Source organism: Littorina saxatilis, linkage group LG3 (assembly GCF_037325665.1).
Source record: "Littorina saxatilis isolate snail1 linkage group LG3, US_GU_Lsax_2.0, whole genome shotgun sequence".
NCBI classification, from domain to species: Eukaryota; Metazoa; Mollusca; class Gastropoda; order Littorinimorpha; family Littorinidae; genus Littorina; species Littorina saxatilis.
The window spans coordinates 75,216,878-75,241,096 of NC_090247.1; the positions used below are offsets into that span (position 1 = coordinate 75,216,878).

Below are 24,219 nucleotides of genomic sequence, written 5' to 3' on the forward strand. Positions count from 1 at the left end.
ACTTGCCTTAGCTTCCTTCTACGGTGTGTTATCATCACTGTGTGTTAAAAAAAACCCTCTCACAACATTTACATGTCCGTCCCTCCCGCCCCCTCCACCAGCTCCCTCTTCCTGCGCTCCAAGATGAACTTCAGCAGCTTCTCCTCCCTGGCTTTCCGCCTCTTCTCCTGGATCATGTTGAGCGTGTAGAGGAAGGGGTTGAGCGCCGAGTTGAGCGGCAGCACCAGGATGGCCATACCAACGTTGACCTCGCCGGCAATGGGCACGCCGCTAGTCGACAGCACGCCCAGCAGACCGATGGGGAACCAGCAGAGGAAGTCCGACACCACCACGGTGAGGAGTCGTCGGGCCACGATCAGATCCCTGGACCTCCGGCCCGTGTCCGTGGAGGTGATGGAGTTTCTGGTCATGGCCGTGTAGACGGAGATCTGGCCAACAGCGATCAGCAGGAACACCACGAGGTTGAGGAGGATCATCACCCCGAAGGCGTAGTCCTCGCCTGGGTATTCATTGCGGGTGACGGGCAGCGGGATGCAGATGCCTGTCTGGCTGTAGAACCGCCAGTGGGAGGTGGCAGGCAGGAGGGGAACGGTCACCAGGACGACACCCGCCAGCCAGGTGAGCAGGCAGGCCACCTGAGCGGAGAAGGGAGAGAAGCGAAGCCGGCTGAAAGGGAAACGGATCGCCAGGAACCTGTCCAGCGTGATGAGGCAGATGAGGAGGGCCGACACCTCGCTGGACAGCAGGGACAGAAGGCCGGCCACCTTGCACCCCGCGCTGTTCCTCCACGCCGTGTCCTCCCACAGGTAGCTGCCCAGGTACATGCGGTCCGCCACGCCAATCATCACCAGGTACACGCCCATCACGAAGTCTGACACGCACAGGTGAGTCACAAACACGTTAAACCCGCTCTTTTTGCCTCGGCCTGTCAGGGCGAAGACACGCAGACAGAAACAACCCAGGTTACTGATGAGAGCTAGGGCAGCCAGCACAGAGAGAAAGACACGGTAGAAATCGGAGCGGAGCAAAGCATCGCACGAAGACACCTCGTTGAAAGGTGCCCGACAGTTCTCAGGGTTGAAACCCGCAGGCAGCGTGGCAGGGCAGCACAGTTTGAAGTTGTCAGCAAACACCTGCCTCAAATTTCCCAGACCCTCGAATATGTCTCTCGAAAAGTCTGTCACAGGACATCCTCGAAGGTCAAGGACGGCGAGTGACGTCATCGACCGGAAGCCGTCACCAATGACACGTGTCACGCCGCTATTGGTCAGGTTGAGGCTGCGAAGCCTGGGAAAAGGCAGAGAGCTACGCACATCCAGCTCTTCAAATTTCACACCAGACAAATCGATCTGCAGGAGGACTTCGTTCACGGGAGAAATCAAAGAAAAGTTACTGGTGAACATTCCCGTTAGAGGATTTCTAGCCATTGACAGATTCTGCAGGTTTGTCAGTCCGCTCAGATCAGGGGCCGGTTTCATATACCGCTCTTATCCTAACTTAGGAGCTCTTAAGGGGTCAAGATGGGGTTAAGAGCAAAGTTAAGATAGGTGCGTTTCACGGACCGCTCTTTGGCCAAAGAGCGCTCCTATGTCGCTCTTATCTTAGGACAGCCCCCCCCCAGCCCTAAGTTAGGTAAGAGCAGACAGAAGCGCCCCCAACTTGCAAGGGAGATAATTTTAATCCTAAAAATGGCGGCCGTAAATGAGACTGTGAGTCGACTCGACTCGTGCATCATTTTGCGATATAACATGCGCCATCAACACATTTTCGTCACCGCACGGATCCGCGGAATGCCCAAGACGATAAGGAGAGTGCCGCACGCTTTCATTTGTCAAAGCATGGACTCCTGTTTGAAATATGTTGACAAGAGTGTGGACGGTATGCAGTTTAGCACTTACAAGCACCCGCGAAGACTATGATTGCACCGTTTTCTGCGTGATTGATGTCTGTCAGTCCATGCACGGCGACATATTCTACATCAGCAAGGAAACGAGTCTTCGCTGCATTCACCGAATGTATATTCTGCCTTGCACGACGAGTGTGAACCCGACAGGAAGCGGCTAACCACACGTACTCGTGAGCAATTCCAGATAGCTTGTACTTTTTCGGCGTGTTTGTGGTGCTGTTTACACACATTTTCGAACAACAGTCTATCAGTCAGTCAACGAAACAAAACAGCACGAGTATAATATCAACAAGGAAGGATGCCACGCCGTGACGGCTTCTACAGGCATTGAAGTAGTTGGTGACGAACATCTTTGGACCGTGTGTCGTGTTGTTCTATGGCCAGGGTGTGAAAAGGGTACCATGATTTTAAATGAGAGTTGGGTGTGTCCTGCAATCCAAGCACCTCTGGGCTTGTTCATATACGGTGACATTGGCTACATCTTGACACCCTGAATACTCAGTCACACCCTATATCTACAGCAGTGCTCCAAGCAGGTTAACTCAACACGTGAACTAGACACGTCAGCAAGACACGTCAGCATTGTTTCCTGTCATGATGAAAAAAGGTAAGGTTTGGAATAGATCTAAAGCATAATTGATCAAATGTTCCTTTCAAGGCATGCTACTTTTCAGATTGTGTTTGGGAATGTTGTTGCAGAAAATGTCAAGGTTATAAAACAGCTTGCATGAGAGAGAAAACATTAGAGCAGAAAAGGCATGTTTGAAACTTAAATGGGTTGTTATTGTTAAAAACTGTGCTCGTTGTAAGTTTGACTTGGTAGCTGTGCTGACAGTGTTGTCTTGGTATCATCTGCACTGCAGATCTGTGCAGCGTATTCACCTGGTAATTGTAAATGCATACAAGCAAACAGCATTCAGCAAACACTCATAATTTTCTTTCTTGTATCACCAGAGAATAAACTTCATCACCGTCTGCATCGTCTGGCACCACCATGCTCTCCTCCAGTGTCATCTTCTACCCGTGGACACTAACATACAGTTACCAAAGCAAGGGCAGAGACAATGAGGAATGCCAATGAAAGCATAAGTCTTAGTGAACATGGTGTGCAAGAAAAGACTGGACATCATTTCAGGTAAATATGTTATGCTTGTAATATGATACTCATTCAGTCATTGACAATTCTGTAGAACATTTGGAAAACAAAAGAAGAGGCGTTCTGGGATCACATAGTAGTAGTATGCATACACATTGAAAGAGATGTGTCAAAACGTATTGTTCTCACACACACACACAAAAACTGGACAGTGAGTAAGAAGAATGCTGTTTCAGTGTTTGACTTCTTTTTTAAACTTTTATCTTTGACTTTAAATTTTACTACTCCTTGATATCAACAAAACTGATTCTTAAGTGACAATAACTAGTAATTTACTAGTACTAAAAACATGTATTTACGCTGTTAACGTGGGGGGGGGGGGGGGTATTTTTTTGTTTGGGAGAGGGGGGGCATAGATTGTAAGGAGAACAGAACATGCTCTAGGGGATTTCAAGAAATTGTGCTAAGGCCAAAAAAAAAAATTGTCTGTTTCTGGTCACCCGACCGACCCTAAATTTCGGCGCCGACCCTAAACTTTTTTTTTCCAAACTCAAAATTTTATTTTTTATTTTTTGGTGGTAAAGGACAGGGTGAGAAAATGAACAACAAAAACGTGTGAAAACGAAAGTCCGCTGACGATTTGTAAATGTGTTGAGTGTCTTGTCTCAGTGTATAGTGAATCCAGTCTCTTTGTGCGATTTTTAAAGTTAGTTTTATTGGTCTACATTTGGTGTAAAAAAATTAAAAAAAATTAAAAAATCCCGACCTACCGACCCTATTTTTTTTTAGCCATGTTACCAGAAACAGACAATTTTTTTTTTTGGGCCTAATTTGTAATTCAGTTGGTTTGTTCCATTTCCTGAATTGTTAGCCTTGTCTGATTCATTTTAAAGGACTGAGTCATTGCTGATATACAGAGCTTTCTTTTAATTGTTTAACCCCTCTAAATTAACGCAAGACCTCGTGTTTTTTACTGTTGAAGCGATTGACACGTGCATCGGCAGTAATGGCAGAACACAAAGTACAAAAGTTAACCAAAGAAGACACCCTGTTCTGGACAGATAATTGATGTTCTTCTCCACGTATGTAAACGTTGCCAAAGCGCTTCGAGCTGTGAAGAAGCGCTATATAAATGTTCTATTTTCATTATTATTATTATTGTGTCTATCCTGAACTTGAGTTCATTTTTAAATGGTACCTTGTGTTTTTTCGGGTCAATTTTTGGGGCATCCTTTTTTGAGCAGCGGAAGAGTGTGCCACATTTCCAAGTGAAGTGCCTTTAATGGCTTGGAAAGTTTGTACAAAATGATTCGGGAGTGATTTTTTTTTTAAAGTACACAATTTGTACAGATAAAATGGTTTGCTAAGTGTAGTATGAATAAGAGCAAGTATTAGAATTACTCACTGTCTTCTCTTTTTCTTGTAAGATCATTATGTGGTGAAACTGCTCTGTTGCTAACATTTAATACAAGAAACCTTCTGCTCTTATGTTGCTGTTCCTTGTTTAAGGACCTCTACCCACACACTGATGCTGACACTCGTTGAGGGGCCAACTACCAACACTGATGGTGATACTCGCTGAGGGGTCGACTACCAACACTGAGGCTGACACTCGCTGAGGGGCCAACTACCAACACTGATGGTGATACTTGCTGAGGGGTCGACTACCAACACTGATGGTGATACTCGCTGAGGGGTCAACTACCAACACTGAGGCTGACACTCGCTGAGGGGTCGACTACCAACACTGAGGCTGACACTCCCTGAGGGGCCAACTACCAACGCTGATGCTGACACTCGCTGAGGGGCCAACTACCAACGCTGATGCTGACACTCGCAGAGGGGCCAACTACCAACACTGACCCTGATACTCTCTGAGGGGCCAACTACCAACACTGATACTGACGCTTGCTCAGGGGTCAACTACCAACACTGATGTTGACGCTTGCTCAGGGGCCAACTACAAACACTGATGCTGACGCTTGCTCAGGGGCCAACTACCAACACTGTATGTAGTGGCCACTGTGTAACCTCCCTTGCACAAAACAACAAATTTTATATTTAAAATGGTTAAAGGAATTTTTTAAGCATTTACATTAATTATGCTAGGAACAGTCTGCAGACACAGAAGTATACAGTGGTTTTGTCAATATTAATTAGCAGTTAAAAGATGCCCAACGTTCATATTCTATTTCTATACTACCTGTCAACAACAACAAACTAAGCAAACGCGTTTGAGGTCAGATCATTTTGATGAGGCCATTTATTGTTAAACCAATTATAAGACTGAAAAGGCCATTCATTGTCCTATGTTATTTAGAAAACAGATTTAGTTTACACGAGGTACTGTTTATAAAGTAGAACCTACAAGACTAGCATCCTCAAAAATCAAATTCGCAAAATCAAGTTTAACGCGTTAAAATCGACATACAATCAAAACTGCTGAAAGGAAACCTGTTGTGCAAGTTATTAGAAAGAACAATTAAATATGCATCCAAACAGTCAGTTTAGTTTACATATCTGGTCTACAATGGCGTAATGGCATGATGAACGGTATGTAATTCTTCTGAGAAGCCGTAAAATGCGGTTTCTGGGGCCATTTTAGTGGGTAATCAGAAGAAATCCAGCACATTTAATAAATTTCTCAATGCATTGCCTTCAAACGTCCGGTAATTTATGCTAAGACATGTCGTTAAGTACATCAAGTCATTCAAGAGATTAGGTTTGCTTTTATTTGACATGCCAGAAAGAGTCCTTAAAATAGTCGGTTGGTCTAAGCTGACTCATCAAACAAATTTAATTTGATGCTATCTTCAACTTCAAATAACAGATAAGCCAAATACTCAAATTTCATGTACATATTTTATCAGACATGGATGGTATGAGGATTTCACAGCGAAAGTAATCTTTAAGAAGTGGACTATTTTCACAGCGCTGAGCACAAATAGCCCACATCAAGCTCACTGCTGAACATTTAACTGCTAGCTGCTGAGCAGGGCTTTTGAGAGAGCATTTCCCAAGAATGTTTGTACGCGTTTGAACAAGTGATCTGAGCAGCCGTCGTTGATTATGAATTACATTTCAGTGTAATTTGAAGCTTTAATGTTTGTTTAAAGCCTGCATATTTAAAACAAATTCTGTTTTCTTTGGAAAAGGTACATCGTTATTTTTTAAAATTCTTTTTAACATGTCGCATAACAGCAGTACTAACGTCTCAAATGACTTGACATTTTGTTTGTACCGTAAAGTACCTTGTAAGCGCCCACCCCCCCCTGTGCACCAATTCCGACCCAAAGTAGGGGGTGGGCGCTTACTAGGTACTACACCCTATGCATGAGCAGTTTTCAGTAAGAAATGTGATCTTTGATCACTTCGTAATCATATCTTCTTTCTTTCTTCATCTTCCATTGTTTTTCTTGTTCGTATTGTCATTAGAAGAGCTTGGGGAGACGAATGTCGTCGCATCCTTTTCTTGTCTGCAGAGGTGCCGCTGTCGGCCGCACTGTGTCTCTGTTTACCTTGAACAAGGGGTACGTCTGGTTGGTATTGGTACCTCGCCGAGTGGAGACAGCATGCCTTTGTTTACAACGCTTCAGCCACATAGGTGATGCAACAAATTCGTCTATGTCCAGTCCACCAGCCAGTTCTAAGGCTCCTCTTTGCAAATCTTTGTTGCGGACGACACGCCCTTCCGCCCGCTCTTGATCAAGATATTCTAACACACCTTCATCTACCTCTTCTGATCTGACGTCTCGACCGCCATGTAACTTTCGCTTCTTCTTTTCCTTTCCCGCCTGATGACGTAAAAGGGTATTGCGATTCTCTCGCCATTCTCGTATCCTTTTTCTATCTACCCCAAACTCACTTGCTGTTTGCGACACATTTCCATTGGCGTTATTATCAAAATAGTCAAGAGCTGACAGCTTAAATGCAACGGTGTACGATTTGATCCGCGGCATCTTGTAATCATTGACTTGCAGGCGTTTAGATCCAAGGCGTGCAGACACACGTGATAGGGTTTACAAGAAAGGGAAATCATTCACAAAACTAGCAGATCAAGTGCGGAATTTATATTTCCCCTGATTTCAATGGTGTAAAGTGGGGGGTGGGCGCTTACAAGGTACTATACCCTATGCACGGTTTTGGACTAAAAGTGGGGGGTGGGCGCTTACTCGATACTGGGCGCTTACAAGATACTTTACGGTAATTCGGTACATCTGATTTGTTGCTTAATTAATTTATTTGATAATTGTCGGTAAAAATACCGGTTAACACCTCACAATCGCAAACCTGTTTAATGTTGTCTTTTCTAATTCATGACATGTGTTAGCACGAATCACCAAATATTTGAACGCAATGCGTTAAAAGTTGCAGAAATTCAAATGTATTGTTTTGTTTCATTACCCGCTAAAACGGCTTCAAAAACTGCCTTTTATGCCTACTGAGAGGATTACCACATATACCTACTGAGAGAATTAACACATACACCGCTCAGCATGGCATAGTAACAAAATTGACTGTTTCAGATACACATTTGATTGCTCTGATTTTTTGTCGATTTTAACGCAGGAACCTTGATTTTTCAAATTTGATTTTTGGGGGTGCCTGTGTTGTAGGAATCACTGTATACACACTACCTCATGTGAACTCAAACAGCATCTGCCTAGTTCTTAAAAGAATCACGCTTTGGACTACACAGTCCTGATGATGTGGGTCGTGTACAATCCATACTTTCCAAAGGAGGTGTGGCAGTTCTCCTAATTCTACAGCTTACTCTATGTTGTTGTTTCTAAGCTAATTGCCGGCGAGAACTAGTAAAAGTTGTAAAGAGGAACAGAGAGAGATAAATTTGCCTATATGTTTCTCTCTGCCCAGCGTTGCAGACTAGTGCATGCAGTTGATGTTATTTTTCTTTTATGATGTTACCTCGCGTTGTGTTTTTTTTCCTATCTCCTAGTGCAATGCAAATCTAACCCTAGTCTATTGCTATCTCTTTGCTTTTCCTAAGATTCCGGCTTGACTGGTCAACAATTAATTCTATGAACTGAACAGGAACTCAATCAACTTGAACATCGATCAAACATTAAGGGAGTCCACACATGGGTTGTAATATTTCGAGCAGGTTTATTTATCAAAACGGTCAAACGACCAGCATAAAATGGTAAGTCAAGTACAAATTACATGATACAAAATTCACCTTACAGGCACACGCTTTCGCTCAAGTAAGATGTTATCTAAAATACCTATTCTCCCAACCCCCGAATCTATCTAAGATGAGGTTCTGCAGTCTGGTGCCTAACTAACTAATCTTTGATCCCATACAGGATATGTTTGTTCCCTAACTAGCTAAAGTTGGACGTCTAGAATTTCGACAAGGATGCTACTTATTTTTCCTGGCTGCAAACGGAAGAACAGTTCCTTCCTCACCAGGCTACTGAATTATTAAATGGATAGTCTGAGACTCCTTATTGCTAAAGTTTGATCATCGAGAGACCCAGGCCTCGGCCCTTATCTCGTCAACGATATTTTAGTCCCTATGCTCAAAGTTCTACTCCTATTTATGAACGTACTGTACGCTGTCTAACCCGACTGCAATGGGTTTAACAAACGCACGCGTACGTCCAGTAGTTTTACTGTCGCCTATCTATCTAAGTTTGTCGGACCTACCCGGTCCGATTTGGTTTAGTTTCTATCTGTCTACGACGATTTTTCTCCTAGCCTATCTTTTGGATCGCTCGGAACCAGACAATTCGACTGGCCCGAGTGGTGATGATCGTCCTTTGTAGCTAATCGTACTCCTACTCTGCCTATTTGGATGAAAGAGAATCTCAAGATTCTTTACTGCTAGCAATTTACCCTACTCTGTCAAATTTATCCTGCAAAACCTTACGTCCTTTCTTCGCTCCGGTCTTTTATACCTCTTCTTTCCTAGCAACTCTAAAATAATGTCCTGATGTTTCGCATTGGCTAAATTAGCAACAATGGCCGACTCTCTCGCGGACTCATCCGCAGTAAAATATAATCCCTCATTATCCCTACTTTCACTACAATTACGATGTCCGCAGACATCGTTTCATTAACATTTCAACACACTTGCTTGCTCTACAATTTTATTCTATTCAAAAGAGCTTCAATCGCCCATTAGATCGAACAACGGTCTGGAACACAAATTACGTCGGTCGCTAAGCAGATCGTGTCTCCTACCGAGCATTAAAACGGGCTCTAATGACCCGGGAACATATTTATTATAACTTCTCCTACTGCTTAAAACGTTCAACTATTCAACTAACGCTACAATAACAGGTTTGTTAACTTTTCGTCTTATTCCCAGCGTCTAACTTGCTGAGTAAAACAACATGGCGGCTATCGCCCATATCGAAACTACAACTCATTCCTTACAGAAATCCTAACTACATCATTCTCATGCATTAAGACATACGGGGAAAAGCTGGCATTTGCAATGACAATCCAGATTCTATTCTGGATTGCCTTTGCTGCTGCAAACTTTATCGTGTTGACGGCAATCCCGTCACAGAGGATTAAAAGTAAAAAGTATGGGTCGTACACTACCCACGCCATCCAATCAGGAGTTTTGCCGTCTCTTTGCATAGTATTAGTAATTAGTATGGGTCGTACATGACCTACACCATCCCAGTTAGAATACACAGGGTAAAATTCCTTACGGAATTCCATATGGGTCGTCCGCAACACACATCATCCCGACTGAGTAGTTCAAATTACTTCGTTTGTGTTAAAAGATATTTTTCAAAAGTTGTGCAATTGTATGGTGATCGGAGATTACATGAAGTCTCAATTAATTAACAAGAAGAGCAAACGCTCGATCGAGTCACTTTCGCAGTTCTGAATATTATATGAGGCATCAGATGGACAAGAAGAAATTGCTATTCACAACACAATGAGTCACGTTCACATAAAATTTGAGCCCGGTCACTTTTATAGTTTCCGAGAAAAGCCCAACGTTAAGTTGTGTGTTGCCGAACAGAAAAGGCTAGTTATCTCCCTTGTTTTTCTGATAACGTTCGTAAAAGGCTACAGATGTAAATACTTTGATGTAAAGAATAATCCTACAAAGTTTCAATCACATCCGATGAACTTTGTCAAAGATATAAAATGTCTAATTTTTCCTTTGACGCTGACCTGTGACCTTGAAAAAGGTCAAAGGTCAACGAAACCATCGTTAAAGTGTAGAGGTCATTGGAGGTCACGACTAAACAAAATATGAGCCCGATCGCTTTGATAGTTTCCGAGAAAAGTCCAACGTTAAGGTGGTGTCTACGGACGGCCGGCTGGCCGGACGGCCGGCCGGACAGACTAACACTGACCGATTACATAGAGTCACTTTTTCTCAAGTGACTCAATAATGTTAAATAGTTTCAGAGATATATATCCCTTACAGCAATGAAAAGTTGCTGCAATGTCGCTGCGAGGTCGCAGCGATCTAAACACATCACGGCAACTAGTCGCAGATGGTCACGACTACCCACGATGTTGGCACGAGCCTCACAACAAGGTCGCAGCTACCCACAACCTTGGCGCAAGCCTCGCGACAACATTGCAGATAGCTGCAACCTTGGCGTGAGTCTCGCGACAACATCGCGGGTAGCTGCACCCTTGGTGCAAGCCTCACGACAACATCGCGGGTCGCTGCGAGCCTCGCAACAACATCAAAGTTAGCTGCTCAAAGTTAGTCTCGCAACAACATCGCAGGTAGCTGCGACTTTGGCGCGATTACATGGCTGTTAGTTGCGACCTTGGCGCAAGCTTCCCAACAACATTACAGCTAGCCGCGACCTTAGGGCCATGACATTGTCCAAATATAGTGAGCAGAGTGCTTTCCCTCAGTCAGCCATATTGAAATAGCTAGCCCCGGATGAAGGTATGTGCATGCAGGTCTCTGCATTTTGAAAAATATTTGCAAATTTCTGGAGCATTAATGATGATTTTTCGCTGTAAAGTCTAAGGTTAAGTTCTGGTCTGTAGTAATTTAATAACAAACAAGAAGGGCAAAGCCCATACGACTCACATGCTTTACACATTTTTCCTACCAAAATACATGTGACCTTGACCCAAGGTCAAGGTCATGCAACACAAAGCTGTTAATTCAAGACATAGGAAGTACAATGGTGCTTATTGGCTCTTTCTACCATGAGATATGGTCACTTTTAGTGGTTCACTACCTTATTTTGGTCACATTTCATAAGGGTCAAAGTGACCTTGACCTTGATCATATGTGACCAAATGTGTCTCATGATGAAAGCATAACATGTGCCCCACATAATTTTTAAGTTTGAAACAGTTATCTTCCATAGTTCAGGGTCAAGGTCACTTCAAAATATGTATACAATCCAACTTTGAAGAGCTCCTGTGACCTTGACCTTGAAGCAAGGTAAACCAAACTGGTATCAAAAGATGGGGCTTACTTTGCCCTATATATCATATATAGGTGAGGTATTGAATCTCAAAAACTTCAAAGAAAATGGGAAAAATATGAAAAATAGCTGTTTTTTAGGCAACATTTATGGCCCCTGCGACCTTGACCTTGAAGCAAGGTCAAGATGCTATGTATGTTTTTTGGGGCCTTGTCATCATACACCATCTTGCCAAATTTGGTACTGATAGACTGAATAGTGTCCAAGAAATATCCAACGTTAAAGTTTTCCGGACGGACGGACGGACGGACGGACGACTCGGGTGAGTACATAGACTCACTTTTGCTTCGCATGTGAGTCAAAAAGTTTACAGGTCTGAACTGTTGAATACAGGGATGTTAAATTAGAATCTAACTAGCTGCTCCATCCTAAAATAATAATAATCATGATCAGGTACTGAAAAAAAAATTCTATCAACAAGAAATGTAGTGCGCATGAAAGATGTTAGTTTAATCGATCAAGTATGAAAAAGACAAAATAAACCCCTGACAAATGTCAAAGTAGTTGAAGCATTAAAATAGTGTATGGAATTAGCAAAGTCATGCAGTTCTCAACTGACATACCTGCTAGCTGCATATGTACCACCACTTCAGTGAATGAATTTTTAATTTCAAACCTGGTTAAGAATTGACTAATCATAGGCACATAGCAGGAAGCTCGCGGGAAGCTTGTGGCAAGTGCACTAGGACATCGCGGCTATTCGCGACTAAGTCGCAACATACTTGTAGGAGGGGTCTAGGACATCGCAGCTAGTCGCAACCAGGTCGTGGCAAGCTCGCGGGTAGGTTGCAGCTAGCCGCGACTTGAGAGGATAAGCTAAAAAAATAAAAAAAAAGTAATCTACAAATGTTGACTTTGTGGGTACAACATTTATGAATACTGGAAAATGTGTATCTTTTCAATTTGTTTTCTTATAGTCTGTTAGAGATTATCCTCTCAAACAAAATATCTATCAGAATGTCTAAAATTAAAACATTTCTGCAAAAGTTTAAATCATTCCGATGAATAGTTTGGAATCTATCTTGTCATCCGTGAACTAACCTGTTTTGATTGAACGCTTTGCCATGTAATAAGTGATATGATAGATGTTGCTTTTTGGGTCCAGCGGACCATATAGGCCAAATCAGGACCCCGCCATTTAATAATTTTTACTACAGACAATCTAAGGGGAAAAACAATTTTGGACCATATATTATCATTCTACGTACATTGAAGCTAATGCACACCAAATTTTAACACAAACTGTTCTGTTTCATGAATGTTATGGTCAAATGACTTGAAGAGAAAAAACGGTGTATTTTATGGTAGCTTCTGCCCTCAACTTCTGTTGGAATATGCACCATTTTGATCACTGTGTCCATTGACTTTTGGTATCCAGTGTATTCAATTACGATGAAATTCATAGCCTCGTTGATTTTCGGGCTGGTGTTGCTGATGATGTCGAGTTTAAAAAAAAAAATTCCATGTAAAATTATTAATTCAGTGACCTGCGTAAAAAGAGAGGGGATAGTGCGATATGACGATTTTTTTATATTTGATTTTGACTCCAACCTTGTTCAACACACAGTAACTAGTAATTCTGAATCATACACACTTTGAAGGCAAACTTAACCAGGTTTTATGTGATATTTTTAGTTTCATGAATAGTTCACGATATGAATGTAGCAACAGCAACAAAAACATGCTAGAAGGATATAGTGTTGACAATTTTACACTGATTGACCACGATGCTAAATTAAGTTGGTGTTGTTGTTTTTCTTTCTCATTTTATTTTGCATCTGCCCACAAAAAGCAGTAGAGTTTCTTTCGCAGCATTTCAGTGATATGTTTATTATAAATTAAAAACCTTCAAACAAAGCTTATTGCACCCATTTTCGTACCCTAACTAAAGCATTAGTTTCCGTGTTCATTCATTCAAACGTTCTGTGACATTTAAGGCAAAATAAATGATTTGGCTTTCTCCCCGTATGTAAAAGTTGTCAAAGTGTGCCTATTCTGAATTTTCTTCAATGTATTATTGGTGCCTAACGTTTTTCTAGGGTCGATTTCTGGGGTACAGTGGAACCTCCCTTTTAAGACCTCAAAAAATCTGAGAAAATCAGGTCTTTAAAAAGAGGGAGTCTTAAAATGGGGGTAATTTTGTGAACAGAAAGTCTGAAAAATCAATGCCTTAACAAGGAGGGAGTCTTCAATTAGGGGGGTCTTAAAAGGGTGGTTCCACTGTACCCTTAAATAAGAGGCGATCGTGTAACCCATATAAATTAAATCTTTGATTCCAAAAGTGTGCGAGATAGCCCACTCGATGGCCTTTAATGACAAAGAAAGTTTGAATGAATTGACACGGGAATGATTTTTCTAGTAGGGGTACGAAAATGGGTGCAACAATATTTTGGCAGAGTGTATATGCAATGGCCATAGTATTACCTACCTTGCATGAACAAGATCAAGGTTGATCAGACAATTGTGTTTGTAACTTTGTCTCACATAGCCATAAACAAGCTGGTAGCTGTTTCCCAAACCAATATAAAAAGAAACAATAAGTAAATAAAAATATCTTAACTCACAGTCACCCCATGAATTTGGAGCAACAGGCCCAAGAATAATGTTTTTTAATAATACTAATTCTTTTTAAACATTGTTCTATAACAAGCAAAAACTATCAAACATATTAGGAAATGATTTTACAGGTTGAACTTTTTTCAGGTAAAAACTAAATACATACCTTATGCTTTAAATATTAATGTACATGTCTACTATCTGATACTGTATCGCATTAACTTTAAACAGCCTGACTCATTGTGAAATTGTGCAAGTAAACATTTTGACATGGTGCTTATTTTTTAAAGACACAATCTTTCCCGTTCAAAGAATTGTTCTCATCATCACAGATCTGGACTGTCTTTTGCATGGATTGATGGAATAAGACAAGTCTTACACTTGGACAAACACTTGGCGGAGGGGTGTGCCTTTTGAAATTGTCTCTTTCAAATGAAGAATATGTTCGTAATCTATTTTAAGGTTTCACCTGACCATCCTCTGTGTATATGATACAGCTCTCTTTAAAGATATCCTTGTTATGCAAACTATCTTGTTAACCACCCCATGTACATTATGGGATTCGTAATGCAGTATTTATGGCATTTATTGCTATCTGGAAAGTATGAAAGTAAAAATCATTACTTTTAGGTACATGTCTAAAGGCAGTTTTGATTGATTAAATTTTGGATGATCACAGGTGTCAGTGACTGAATGTAATCCACAAAAAACCTCCTAGTCCTAGTCTGCAATTATCCAATGTACAAATATAAACGTATTCATGTTGGTGTTTATGATGCTTTAAATTACAGTGTAAGGAAGGTATGTAAAAGGTAACCAGAAAAAGGTCAAACAATGTAACCCTGCTATTTCTCGTGTTAAGTTGTGGTGAAAATTGATGCATCGCATTGAAATAAAGACAGATGTGAATGATCAGAAGATTTTAATGACGTTTTGTTGGGTTCCATGCTTGCTGTTGGCATTTGCAAACTGCTTGTGGATAAAAGTCTGTGTGTGTGCTTGTATGTCTGTGTCAAGATATGAACACGTTTATAACACAAACAATGCTTTCTCACTGAAATGACCATCGGTAGGATATGCTGACCAATGCTCTCTCTCTCTCTCTCTCTCTCTCTCTCTCTCTCTCTCTCTCTCTCTCTCTCTCTCTCTCTCTCTCTCTCTCCAGTATGACTGATCTACCACGGCTGATTAATGCAGAGTCAATGTCTTCACAAGTACAGAAAATAATTCATATCTAAGCAAAAACAAAAACACCCACACATATTTTGACACCCAGTCTTTGATTGTCTGAATGAAATACACTTTCCTTTCATTTACGTCACAATTGCATGACAAAGACGCAAGATAAGTTTAACAACTTTGACCTAACACACACCGAAAACAAAATACAGTCGCAAAATACCCCTCCCTATCTGAATCTGTCAGCAATGCCTCACGCAGATCGATGCAAGGTGCAGATCAAGCAAACACACACACACGCACATAATGTTGTCTTAACCGGATCACTATATATTTGGGGGACATAAACTTCAGCCTATGCATGACCCTTCCCTTCAGTGGCAACTGTTGTAGATCAAATGGTATGACATTTGTGCAATTTCGAAACAAAGTTTCCAAATTTGGCTATTGTCTCAACAGAACAAGGTTTGACATTTAGCGGTAGCAATATTTACCTGATTTAAACCCTCCAAACTTTTACCTTTTGGATTGTCTGGATGTCTGACAAACACCCCCTTCACTCCCTAGATCATCGGTGACCTAAAGAAAGCAGTTACCAGGGGCGGACCTAGGGGGGGGTTCCTGGGTGCCCGGAACCCCCCCCCCACCCCCCATCCGTGTTTTTTTTTACCTTGTTATCTTCCACGAGAGGCCTCCGATTGACCTAAAAAAAATAAAATTCCTTCAGCATCTGGGGGGCTTTGCCCCCCAGACCCCCCACCAGGGCTTTGCCCATGGACCCCACCGGGGCCTGAGCGGCCCCTGGACCCCTGCTCCAATTTGGAACCCCCCCCTTATCCACAACTAGGTCCGCCCCTGGTTACAGCTCCCTAAACAGCAAAGCTTTCGTGCCACTGACAATTTCGGAGGCGTAATTTGAAACACATTTTGGATAAAAGGTAAATTCTGATCATAATACCTAGAGACTCGAAACTGTGTAGAATGGTCGTGGATGAACTAAAGTGCATGCACAACAACTATGAACATATTTGCTAAACTCAAATGACTGAGAAAAAAACAAACTTCATTGTACAGTTGAGTTACACTTTCGCAATGCCGCGCAAAATTCATTAATGACAGGAACGCATTCATCCATTGGAAATGCCCTGATCCTGCTTGTTATGGCTATATTCAAATAACTGACTGTCTAATATTGATTCATGTATACTATATGTCATTCAATTTATCCCAAATGTAACAATCTTGAGTGCTGAAATCGGGTATAGTTCGGTTACTGAACAATTCAAACCTCGTACTGTTGAGTCGATCCCCGAATTTGGCAACCTTTTTTGAAAATGCACAAAAGTCAGACCATTTAATCTATAAATGTGTCAATTTGTACAAGGGTCATGCATAGGATGAAGTTTTTGCACACCAAATATCAAGTGATTCGGTTTGCAGATGTAGAAGTTATTAACAATTTTGAGGCCGAGAAAATTCATTGCGGATGATTTCAAGGACGTCATTCAGATCTAGATCTATGTACTGTACCATGCAAGGCTCGTATTTTATTCGTTTCGTGACGAGCTACAAAAACTAGCCTCCACTATCGCGTTGCTTTCGTTGACATCCGCAAGGAGGGTTAACATTTCTCTCTCTGTAAATGTGTCCTTGCGTTGTTTGGATCCGTGTGGTGTCGTCTGCTTTTCGTCTGCTTTCGCCGGATGTTGTGACTTTCAATCGGACGTGACGCAACCAATCTTATACGCAACTAAAAAATATCGCTTTGCTGCTCTTAGCAAAGAGTGACCCCTGAGATGGTTCATGAAACGAGTCGTTCCTAACTTTCGTCCCACTCTCAGCTAAGAGCTCTTAAGGCCCTATTCCTAGGAACGCCTAAGAGCGCGTATATGAAACTGGCCCCAGAAGCTGAGAAAGAAGTGATGCGATTGTCACTCACATCTAAACTGCGCAAGTTGGGCAACCTCAAGTTCCCCACCTGCTTCAACTCACACCTGGCCATACTGAGATGAATCAGCATGGGTTTCTCGCCGATACGTTCAGGTAACAACCCAGTGCCACGGACATCCAGGTAACGGAGATCAAGGAACAGTTCCACCTGGAAATCCCCGCTGCAGGTGAAAGCGTGGCCCAGGCAAGAGCAGTTATGGGGACAGGTGATGTTGCAGAATCGTTCATCATCTAATTGTGGACACTGCGGCCAGCCGTCACACAGGTGGTCAGGATGCACACAGGTGGTCACAAGACCACGACAGCGGTAGAGACCTGGACAGGTGTAGGTGTCACATTCTGCTTCGTCCTCCTTCCCCGGGCAGTCATTGACTCCGTTACACCTGCCAAGATACAGAATTCTATTAACTAGACCCATATGTATGTGATCTTTTCATGATTATTGTACTGTTGCCTACCCTACCTTGCCTTGCCCTACCCCACCCTATCCTACCAAAGATTATCAAAACGTATAGGATACCCAAAAGCAACCCAACCCGTATCATATTTTGGCGAAGCATGACCTAGTCTATCCCAGCATAGCCAAGCCCACTGTAGCATAAATCAATCCAACGCGATATCAGAACAACTCAACCGATATCATACCTTACAATGGTATTTCACCTAAACCGACCCACCATACCATACCATACCATTGCGTGCCATGGTAGGTAACACGTGTCCAATACATCGTACATGAAATAGGGGAAGGTTGCCTAATATGGACCACTGCATAATACGGACCACCTCTTGTTCTGATAAACGGTGGTAATTGATTTATTTCTTTACCTCCTTGTTAATTCATTTTGTTCATGTATTTATAAGAATAAGAATAAGAATAAGAATACTTTATTATCTCATAGAGAAATTCAGGCGTGGTACATAACAATAGTACAAACAAGACATTGATTACATAAAACATATAGCACTATATAACAGGGCAGGTTATAGAAACACCTCCCACATACCTCTCTGGACATTCCTTGCATTGTTCTTACGCATTCAGACATGAACACATCCATGTCTCACTTACACATCGCACACATGGACATTCTTATACGCTCAACTTACCCATTCACACATGGACATTCGACCACGCTCCACTTACACATTCACACATGGGCATTCTTATATGCTCCACTCCCACATGGACATTCGACTACGCCCACTTACACTTTCACACATGGACATCTTTAAAGCACTGCGCTTACATATTCTCGCACACCTACGCGTATAACGAACTATGGCTAAACATCATTGCAAAATATCATAGCATACAATATATCACAGAAAATATACGGTTGTACATAAAACCAATACATACAAGAAAAATGTTCATTCAAAATGAACAGGCGTCCATGTTATTTTGACAAAATGAATATTTTTGTTAAAGAAGCTGGCAAGCACACCCTTTCGAATATAGCGGAAGTAGTTTCGACCCTAAATGCTTAAGTACTTAGGCCTTAAACTTAACGGGTTGATAGAATATTTTAATGTAAGCAGAGATGTCTCTGATATAAGTGCAGTTTATTTTCAAAGTTTGGAGTCGTAGATCATTCTTTTTGGATGCAATGTGACTAGCATGTATCGGTGAAATTTGTTGTTTAATTCTGCAAGCAAATGTGTGTGCTGTTATTGCATTATTTACAAAAAACGCACAGAAAAAAACACTATTTTCGACTACTCACTGCGGAGCAGAGCGTGCAATATACGCTCTGCTACAGAGTTATCCCACGTGCGGTTAGATAGACGCTCATACATGTAAGTACAGTTTATTTTCTAGGTTTGGTATCGTAGATAATTTTTTTTGAATGCAATGTGAAAAACAGGTATTGATACAGTTTGTTGTATAATTTTGCAAGTGAATATTTGTTTATTGGCTGCATGTTTGACAAAAACGTTGTAAAATAAACACTTTTTCGTTGCTTTTATTGTTTGCTTTGATTGCAGCCAAACGACTTGCTCTACGGGGCTGAAAATAAAGTGGAAGACACTTTGAGATATAAGGAATTGGATAGGCCATCATACGAGAAGGTGTAGAAATCTGCATGCTGGCAGCTTTAAAGTGTTACAGCGACATCAGAAAGCTCTAAAAGCTTTGTTTTTTTTTAAATGCATGATTTTCATAGTTTGTCACTTTAGACAATTTTTGTAATAATTAATTTGATCGGAAAAAAATAGTGTAATATACAAATAAGAAAATTTTTGAATCACATTTTTGCTATCCTTGATGAGAAGCGAGTTGAAATGTGCCTAAATAAAGTCACACCTTAACATTTTTTTAGTTTTTGCCCACTAAGGCATTTGCAACATGAAATTTCAGTATTTTTTAAGTTTTTACCCCCCCCCCCAAAAAAAAAATGACATGTTTTAACAATTTGAAGTTTTTGTCTAAACATGAAATGACATTCTAAGATCTGAAAGCTTTTTTTTTTTTTTAATGCAACGTCATGAATAATATTTTCATTTTTTTGCATTAAAGAAGCTGGCAAGCACACCCTTTCGAATATAGCGGAAGTAGATTCGACCCTAAATGCTTAAGTACTTAGGCCTTAAACTGAAGTACGTGTTGACAGAATATTTTAATATAAGTGCAGTTTATATTTCTAAGTTTGGAGTCGTAGATCATTCTTTTTGGATGCAAAATGACTAACATGTATCAGTGAAATTTGTTGTTTAATTCTGCAAGCAAATGTGTGTGCTGTTATTGCATTATTTGAAAAAAAACGCACAGAAAAAACACTATTTTTGACGACTCACTGCAGTTATCCCAGGTGCGGTTAGATAGACGCGCATACATGTAAGTACAGTTTATTTTCTAGGTTTGGTATCGTAGATAATTTTTTTGGAATGCAATGTGACAAACATGTATTGATACAGTTTGTTGTATAATTTTGCAAGTGAATATTTGTTTATTGGCTGCATGTTTCACTAAAACGCAGTAAAATAAAAACTTTTTCGTTGCTTTTGTTGTTTCCTTTGATTGCAGCCAAATGACTGAAAATTAAGTGGAAGACACTTTGAGATATAAGGAATCGGATAGGCCATGACACGAGAAGGTGTAGAAATCTGCTTGCAGACAGCTTTAACATGACATCACATATTGATATATTTTTTAAGTTTTTGCATATTACCCCATTTTTGAGGTCACGTTTTAACTTTGGTTAAGTGTTTGCCCACAACTGACATTAGATTACATTTAAACATTTTACATTATTTTTCTAGCACATGTTCATGTTAGTCTGCGCCATCCATTGATCACAGAACATCCACATAGGAAGAAAAGGTGTTTGACTACTGAAATAAAAATGTTTAGAGAAATGTAGAAAGAGGTGAACAAAATGCAAGATGATTTGGTATGGAATTTAGTTGTATACGTGAATGAGGTGTGAAACGTATGCAGAAAGGAAGATGTTTATTTGCGATGAAAGAAAATAGATATAATAACTTCATACTGTAGTAAAAAAACCAAAAAAACAAAAAACAACCAGTAATCAGCCAATCAATTTCAAATGTTCATTCAACAGTAACCATATACATTCGACAATGGTCCTCTGTAAATAAAAATTAAAAACAAATCTGCTTGGACAGAATTGTTGTTATTTTTGGGAATAAGAAAATATCAACTATCTTCAGATGCATCCTCTTGCACAAAAATAATGCAAGTTAAGGAGTTACGTCCATATGCGTAAAAAGTTAAGATGAATATATGGATCAACAATTACCTCCCCTACTTGCATTATATTTGGGCAAAGCTATAGGAATAGTGTAATGATATTTTAAAATAATTGTCACATTGCCTTAAACATTTGGATTTTGACATGGAGTATTTTACGTAATGTGTACATTTTAGACATGGCAACTGAAGGAAAAAAAAGTGGAGAAAAAAAACCTAACATTTTGTGGGACAAATTTTGTAAGTTGGGTGACGAAACCATGTAAACTTTTCCTTCACAACAGACAAAATTAAGAGGTTTTTCTTTTAACAAACACAAAGAAATATGTCTTTACCTTCGAACAAGCACAGAAAGTATGTGTTTTTGTTCATAAGACCATACATTTTGTTGTTGTGGAGATATGGATTCAACTGCAGAAAATGTGAAACTTTGCTAACAATTCCCATACCTGACATTTTAAAAGTCTAAAAAGTGCCTCCCACTAGCTTGTCACCAAATAAACAAAGTAGGTTGTAACAAAATTGCAAATTAATAAAAAAAATAGTTCAATCAATAGTATATGTCACACCTGACATTAAACTAGTAATTTCCATCACTATCCTTTTCAGGCATTAAAAATAGTTCAAAGCAGCTATAGCCCCACATGGAAGTAAGAGGCTCATTCACAAGCTAGTTAAAAGCTTTTCATTCTTTTTGTTTTTCTCAAAAGAAAGTTCATAGTATGACAACAGTATTCACAGCAGGCAGTTTTAAATCACGCAAGGGTCATTCTCAAGGTGTGTTCACGAAATACATTGTAATTTTAAACAGAGACAGTTATCAGTTCACGCTTGAAGATGATTTTACTGACCAAGTTTTTCCCCATATATTTCATAACCCTGCAGGTGAAAATGGGAATACCAGCACAGAATGACTGTCAGTGAACATTTAATACCAACACTTCAAACTACATCACTCATCATAAAACAGAAGCTGTGACTTGGATTTAAATGAAAATCAAAAAGTGGAAAAACTCATACTCTGATAATTGTTGTCCAAGTGTTTCAAACTACATCACTCATCATAAAACAGAAGCTGTGACTTGGATTTAAATAAAAATCAACACGCGGAAAAACTCATACTCTGATAATTGTTGTCTAAGTGTTTGTGTGGTTAAAAAAACAAACGTACCTGATCCTGAATAAAATCAGAGCAACCCATATGATCATTAAAATGTAACCATTCACTGGTCCATAGGTATACTCTTTTCAAAAAGGAGATGGGTATGGAAGAGGCAGTGCTTCTGTTAGTGATTCAAAGTGCCAGACATCCCATCCTAGTGCTGTGAAATGGATATAAATTATATATATATATTCAATATTTCATGGAAGCTTACTAATATTTGCATGCAAACATACTGTGACAGTACTAATACAGTAAAAGCATTATTGAGGGTGAACAGCCTGGTTTACTTGGTTTCAGTGAGGAGTAACAATACTAACAATAACAATAACATGCCTAAGTTGTGAAATGTAAGTACTTAACCCCCCCCCCCCCCCCGGACACTGGCAAAATTCCAGCAGAATGTCCCCCACCTTCGCTGACGATTATCCACAGTTTATACAGGAAGTGTGCAGGTAGGTTGTCTGCCTCTGTGTCGGTTTTACCTCCGCGGTGTAGACGAAAAACTTTTCCACTTCTGCCACAGGGCGAAAAGTCTCGTTTTGGCACTTTAACTTGGCATATAACATCAAACATCACGTTAATCAACTGAATTGTGTGGCATTATACCTATGCGATTCATGTCACATTAGAAAAACTGCCGTAACGCAATAAAATTCCTGAGATGTTAGTATTATGCATAACACGGTAAAACATCGAGTTTTGGTGTCTGCGTTTTGGACGTTTTCGCTGGGATTACGGAGGGCTATTCACATCGTGTTAAACAAGTTGTCGCAGTGAGCAAAACACCAGATAACGTCTGGAATTATGACAAGTTATTGCAGTGACTTAAACTCGAAGTTAGCTGTTGGTTTTGATGTGTTTCACTGCGTTTTCGTCTTGCTTTTCTTTCATAATGTTGTTGCTGTTGTTGTTACTGTTGGGAGCTATACATCACATTTTTGTTCCCCCAAAAATTTATTCTTGATTAATATCAGGACGCAAACCATCCCCTTTACTTCACACACACACACACACACACACACACACACACACACACACACACACACACACACAATCTACTCCTCAGTTTGCAGCGTGGCTTCGACAGCGAGTTTGCCCGTACCCAAGGGGAGTAACTCGACATAACTCAGCGCGCGGTCTACAGTAAATAGAAATCACCCGCTAGGTACACGCGCACTCAAGTTAACCTCTGCTTTGACCTGTGGCTGTGTGCCAAGAGAGAGCAGAACACACACGCCGTAGACCAAATAAATAGGTGCTTGATTTTGGTATTTTGATTTTACATAACATTAAACCTTTCTTGGGGTTCATGGTCATGGCAACAGCCATAATAATATTATATCATGTATAATATTACATTTCAGCATATGTGAATTACATGTCATCATAACAAACTGTCATACATTTTTATTCCTCATCATTCTGACTGATCACAACCAAACCTACTATCAGTGGACACATCCAAATGCAAGCGCCTGTTCTTGACAAATTGCCACAGTGACTGATCTAAAAATATAGGTCCTTTGCCGCCACGGACACTGTTTGGCCTGTAGGTAAAATGTACAATGTATTTTCTGATTTGTGCACAAAAGCTTTTTTTCTTTTTTTCTTTTTTTTAACATAACAATGTTTAATGTTACTGTATGTTTGAAAGACCATGGTCACATTTGTAAAACAAATGTTAAATTAAAAAATAAATAACATTTTGGTTCATGATTTTTTCCTACACCTGTGCTAAAACTAAGAAGTAAAAATGTCGGTATATAAGTCACTCAAATACTTCAAAGTATGAATGGTTAGAGTTTGTTGCGGATGACCCTGCACAGTTCGACCTACGATGTTTTTGTTGAACAATTTTGTCAAAAAAAAACCAAAAAAAAAGTAAGGGCAGTAACTCAAGACGTAAATGTGGCAGTGTCCCATAGGCAACCGCAGTGTTATCCTGTCCATAGGCAAGCGCTTACTTGATCCCAATTACTAGGCGTCTCCGGACGCCTAGAACAAGTACATTACTACTGATTGCACTGGCAGAAGAGGGGCTGAGTCGGGTATGTGGATGTGTTTACATGTTGCTAAGGGTGATGGATTTGGGGATGAAGCTGTTTTGCAGACTGAGTGTCCTAGCTTTGTGCGTGTTAAGTCTACGGCCAGAGGGAAGGAGTTCATTTATTGATGACATTATGTTATTATTGATCTGCTCAT

General features: G+C 40.5%; 1 protein-coding gene across 1 annotated transcript; it reads right to left on the reverse strand.

Annotated features, from left to right (window-relative positions):
* Nucleotides 1-68: 68 nt before the first annotated feature.
* On the reverse strand, nucleotides 69-1,403 carry LOC138961326 (G-protein coupled receptor GRL101-like). The gene has a single exon (XM_070332925.1). It carries the CDS (start codon nucleotides 1,401-1,403, stop codon nucleotides 69-71), a length of 1,335 nt encoding a protein of 444 aa, XP_070189026.1.
* Nucleotides 1,404-24,219: the final 22,816 nt, after the last annotated feature.

Bases quoted from the DNA above. Each gene is read 5' to 3' on its own strand.
- LOC138961326 (XM_070332925.1), bottom strand. From the start codon at position 1,403: ATGTTCACCAGTAACTTTTCTTTGATTTCTCCCGTGAACGAAGTCCTC.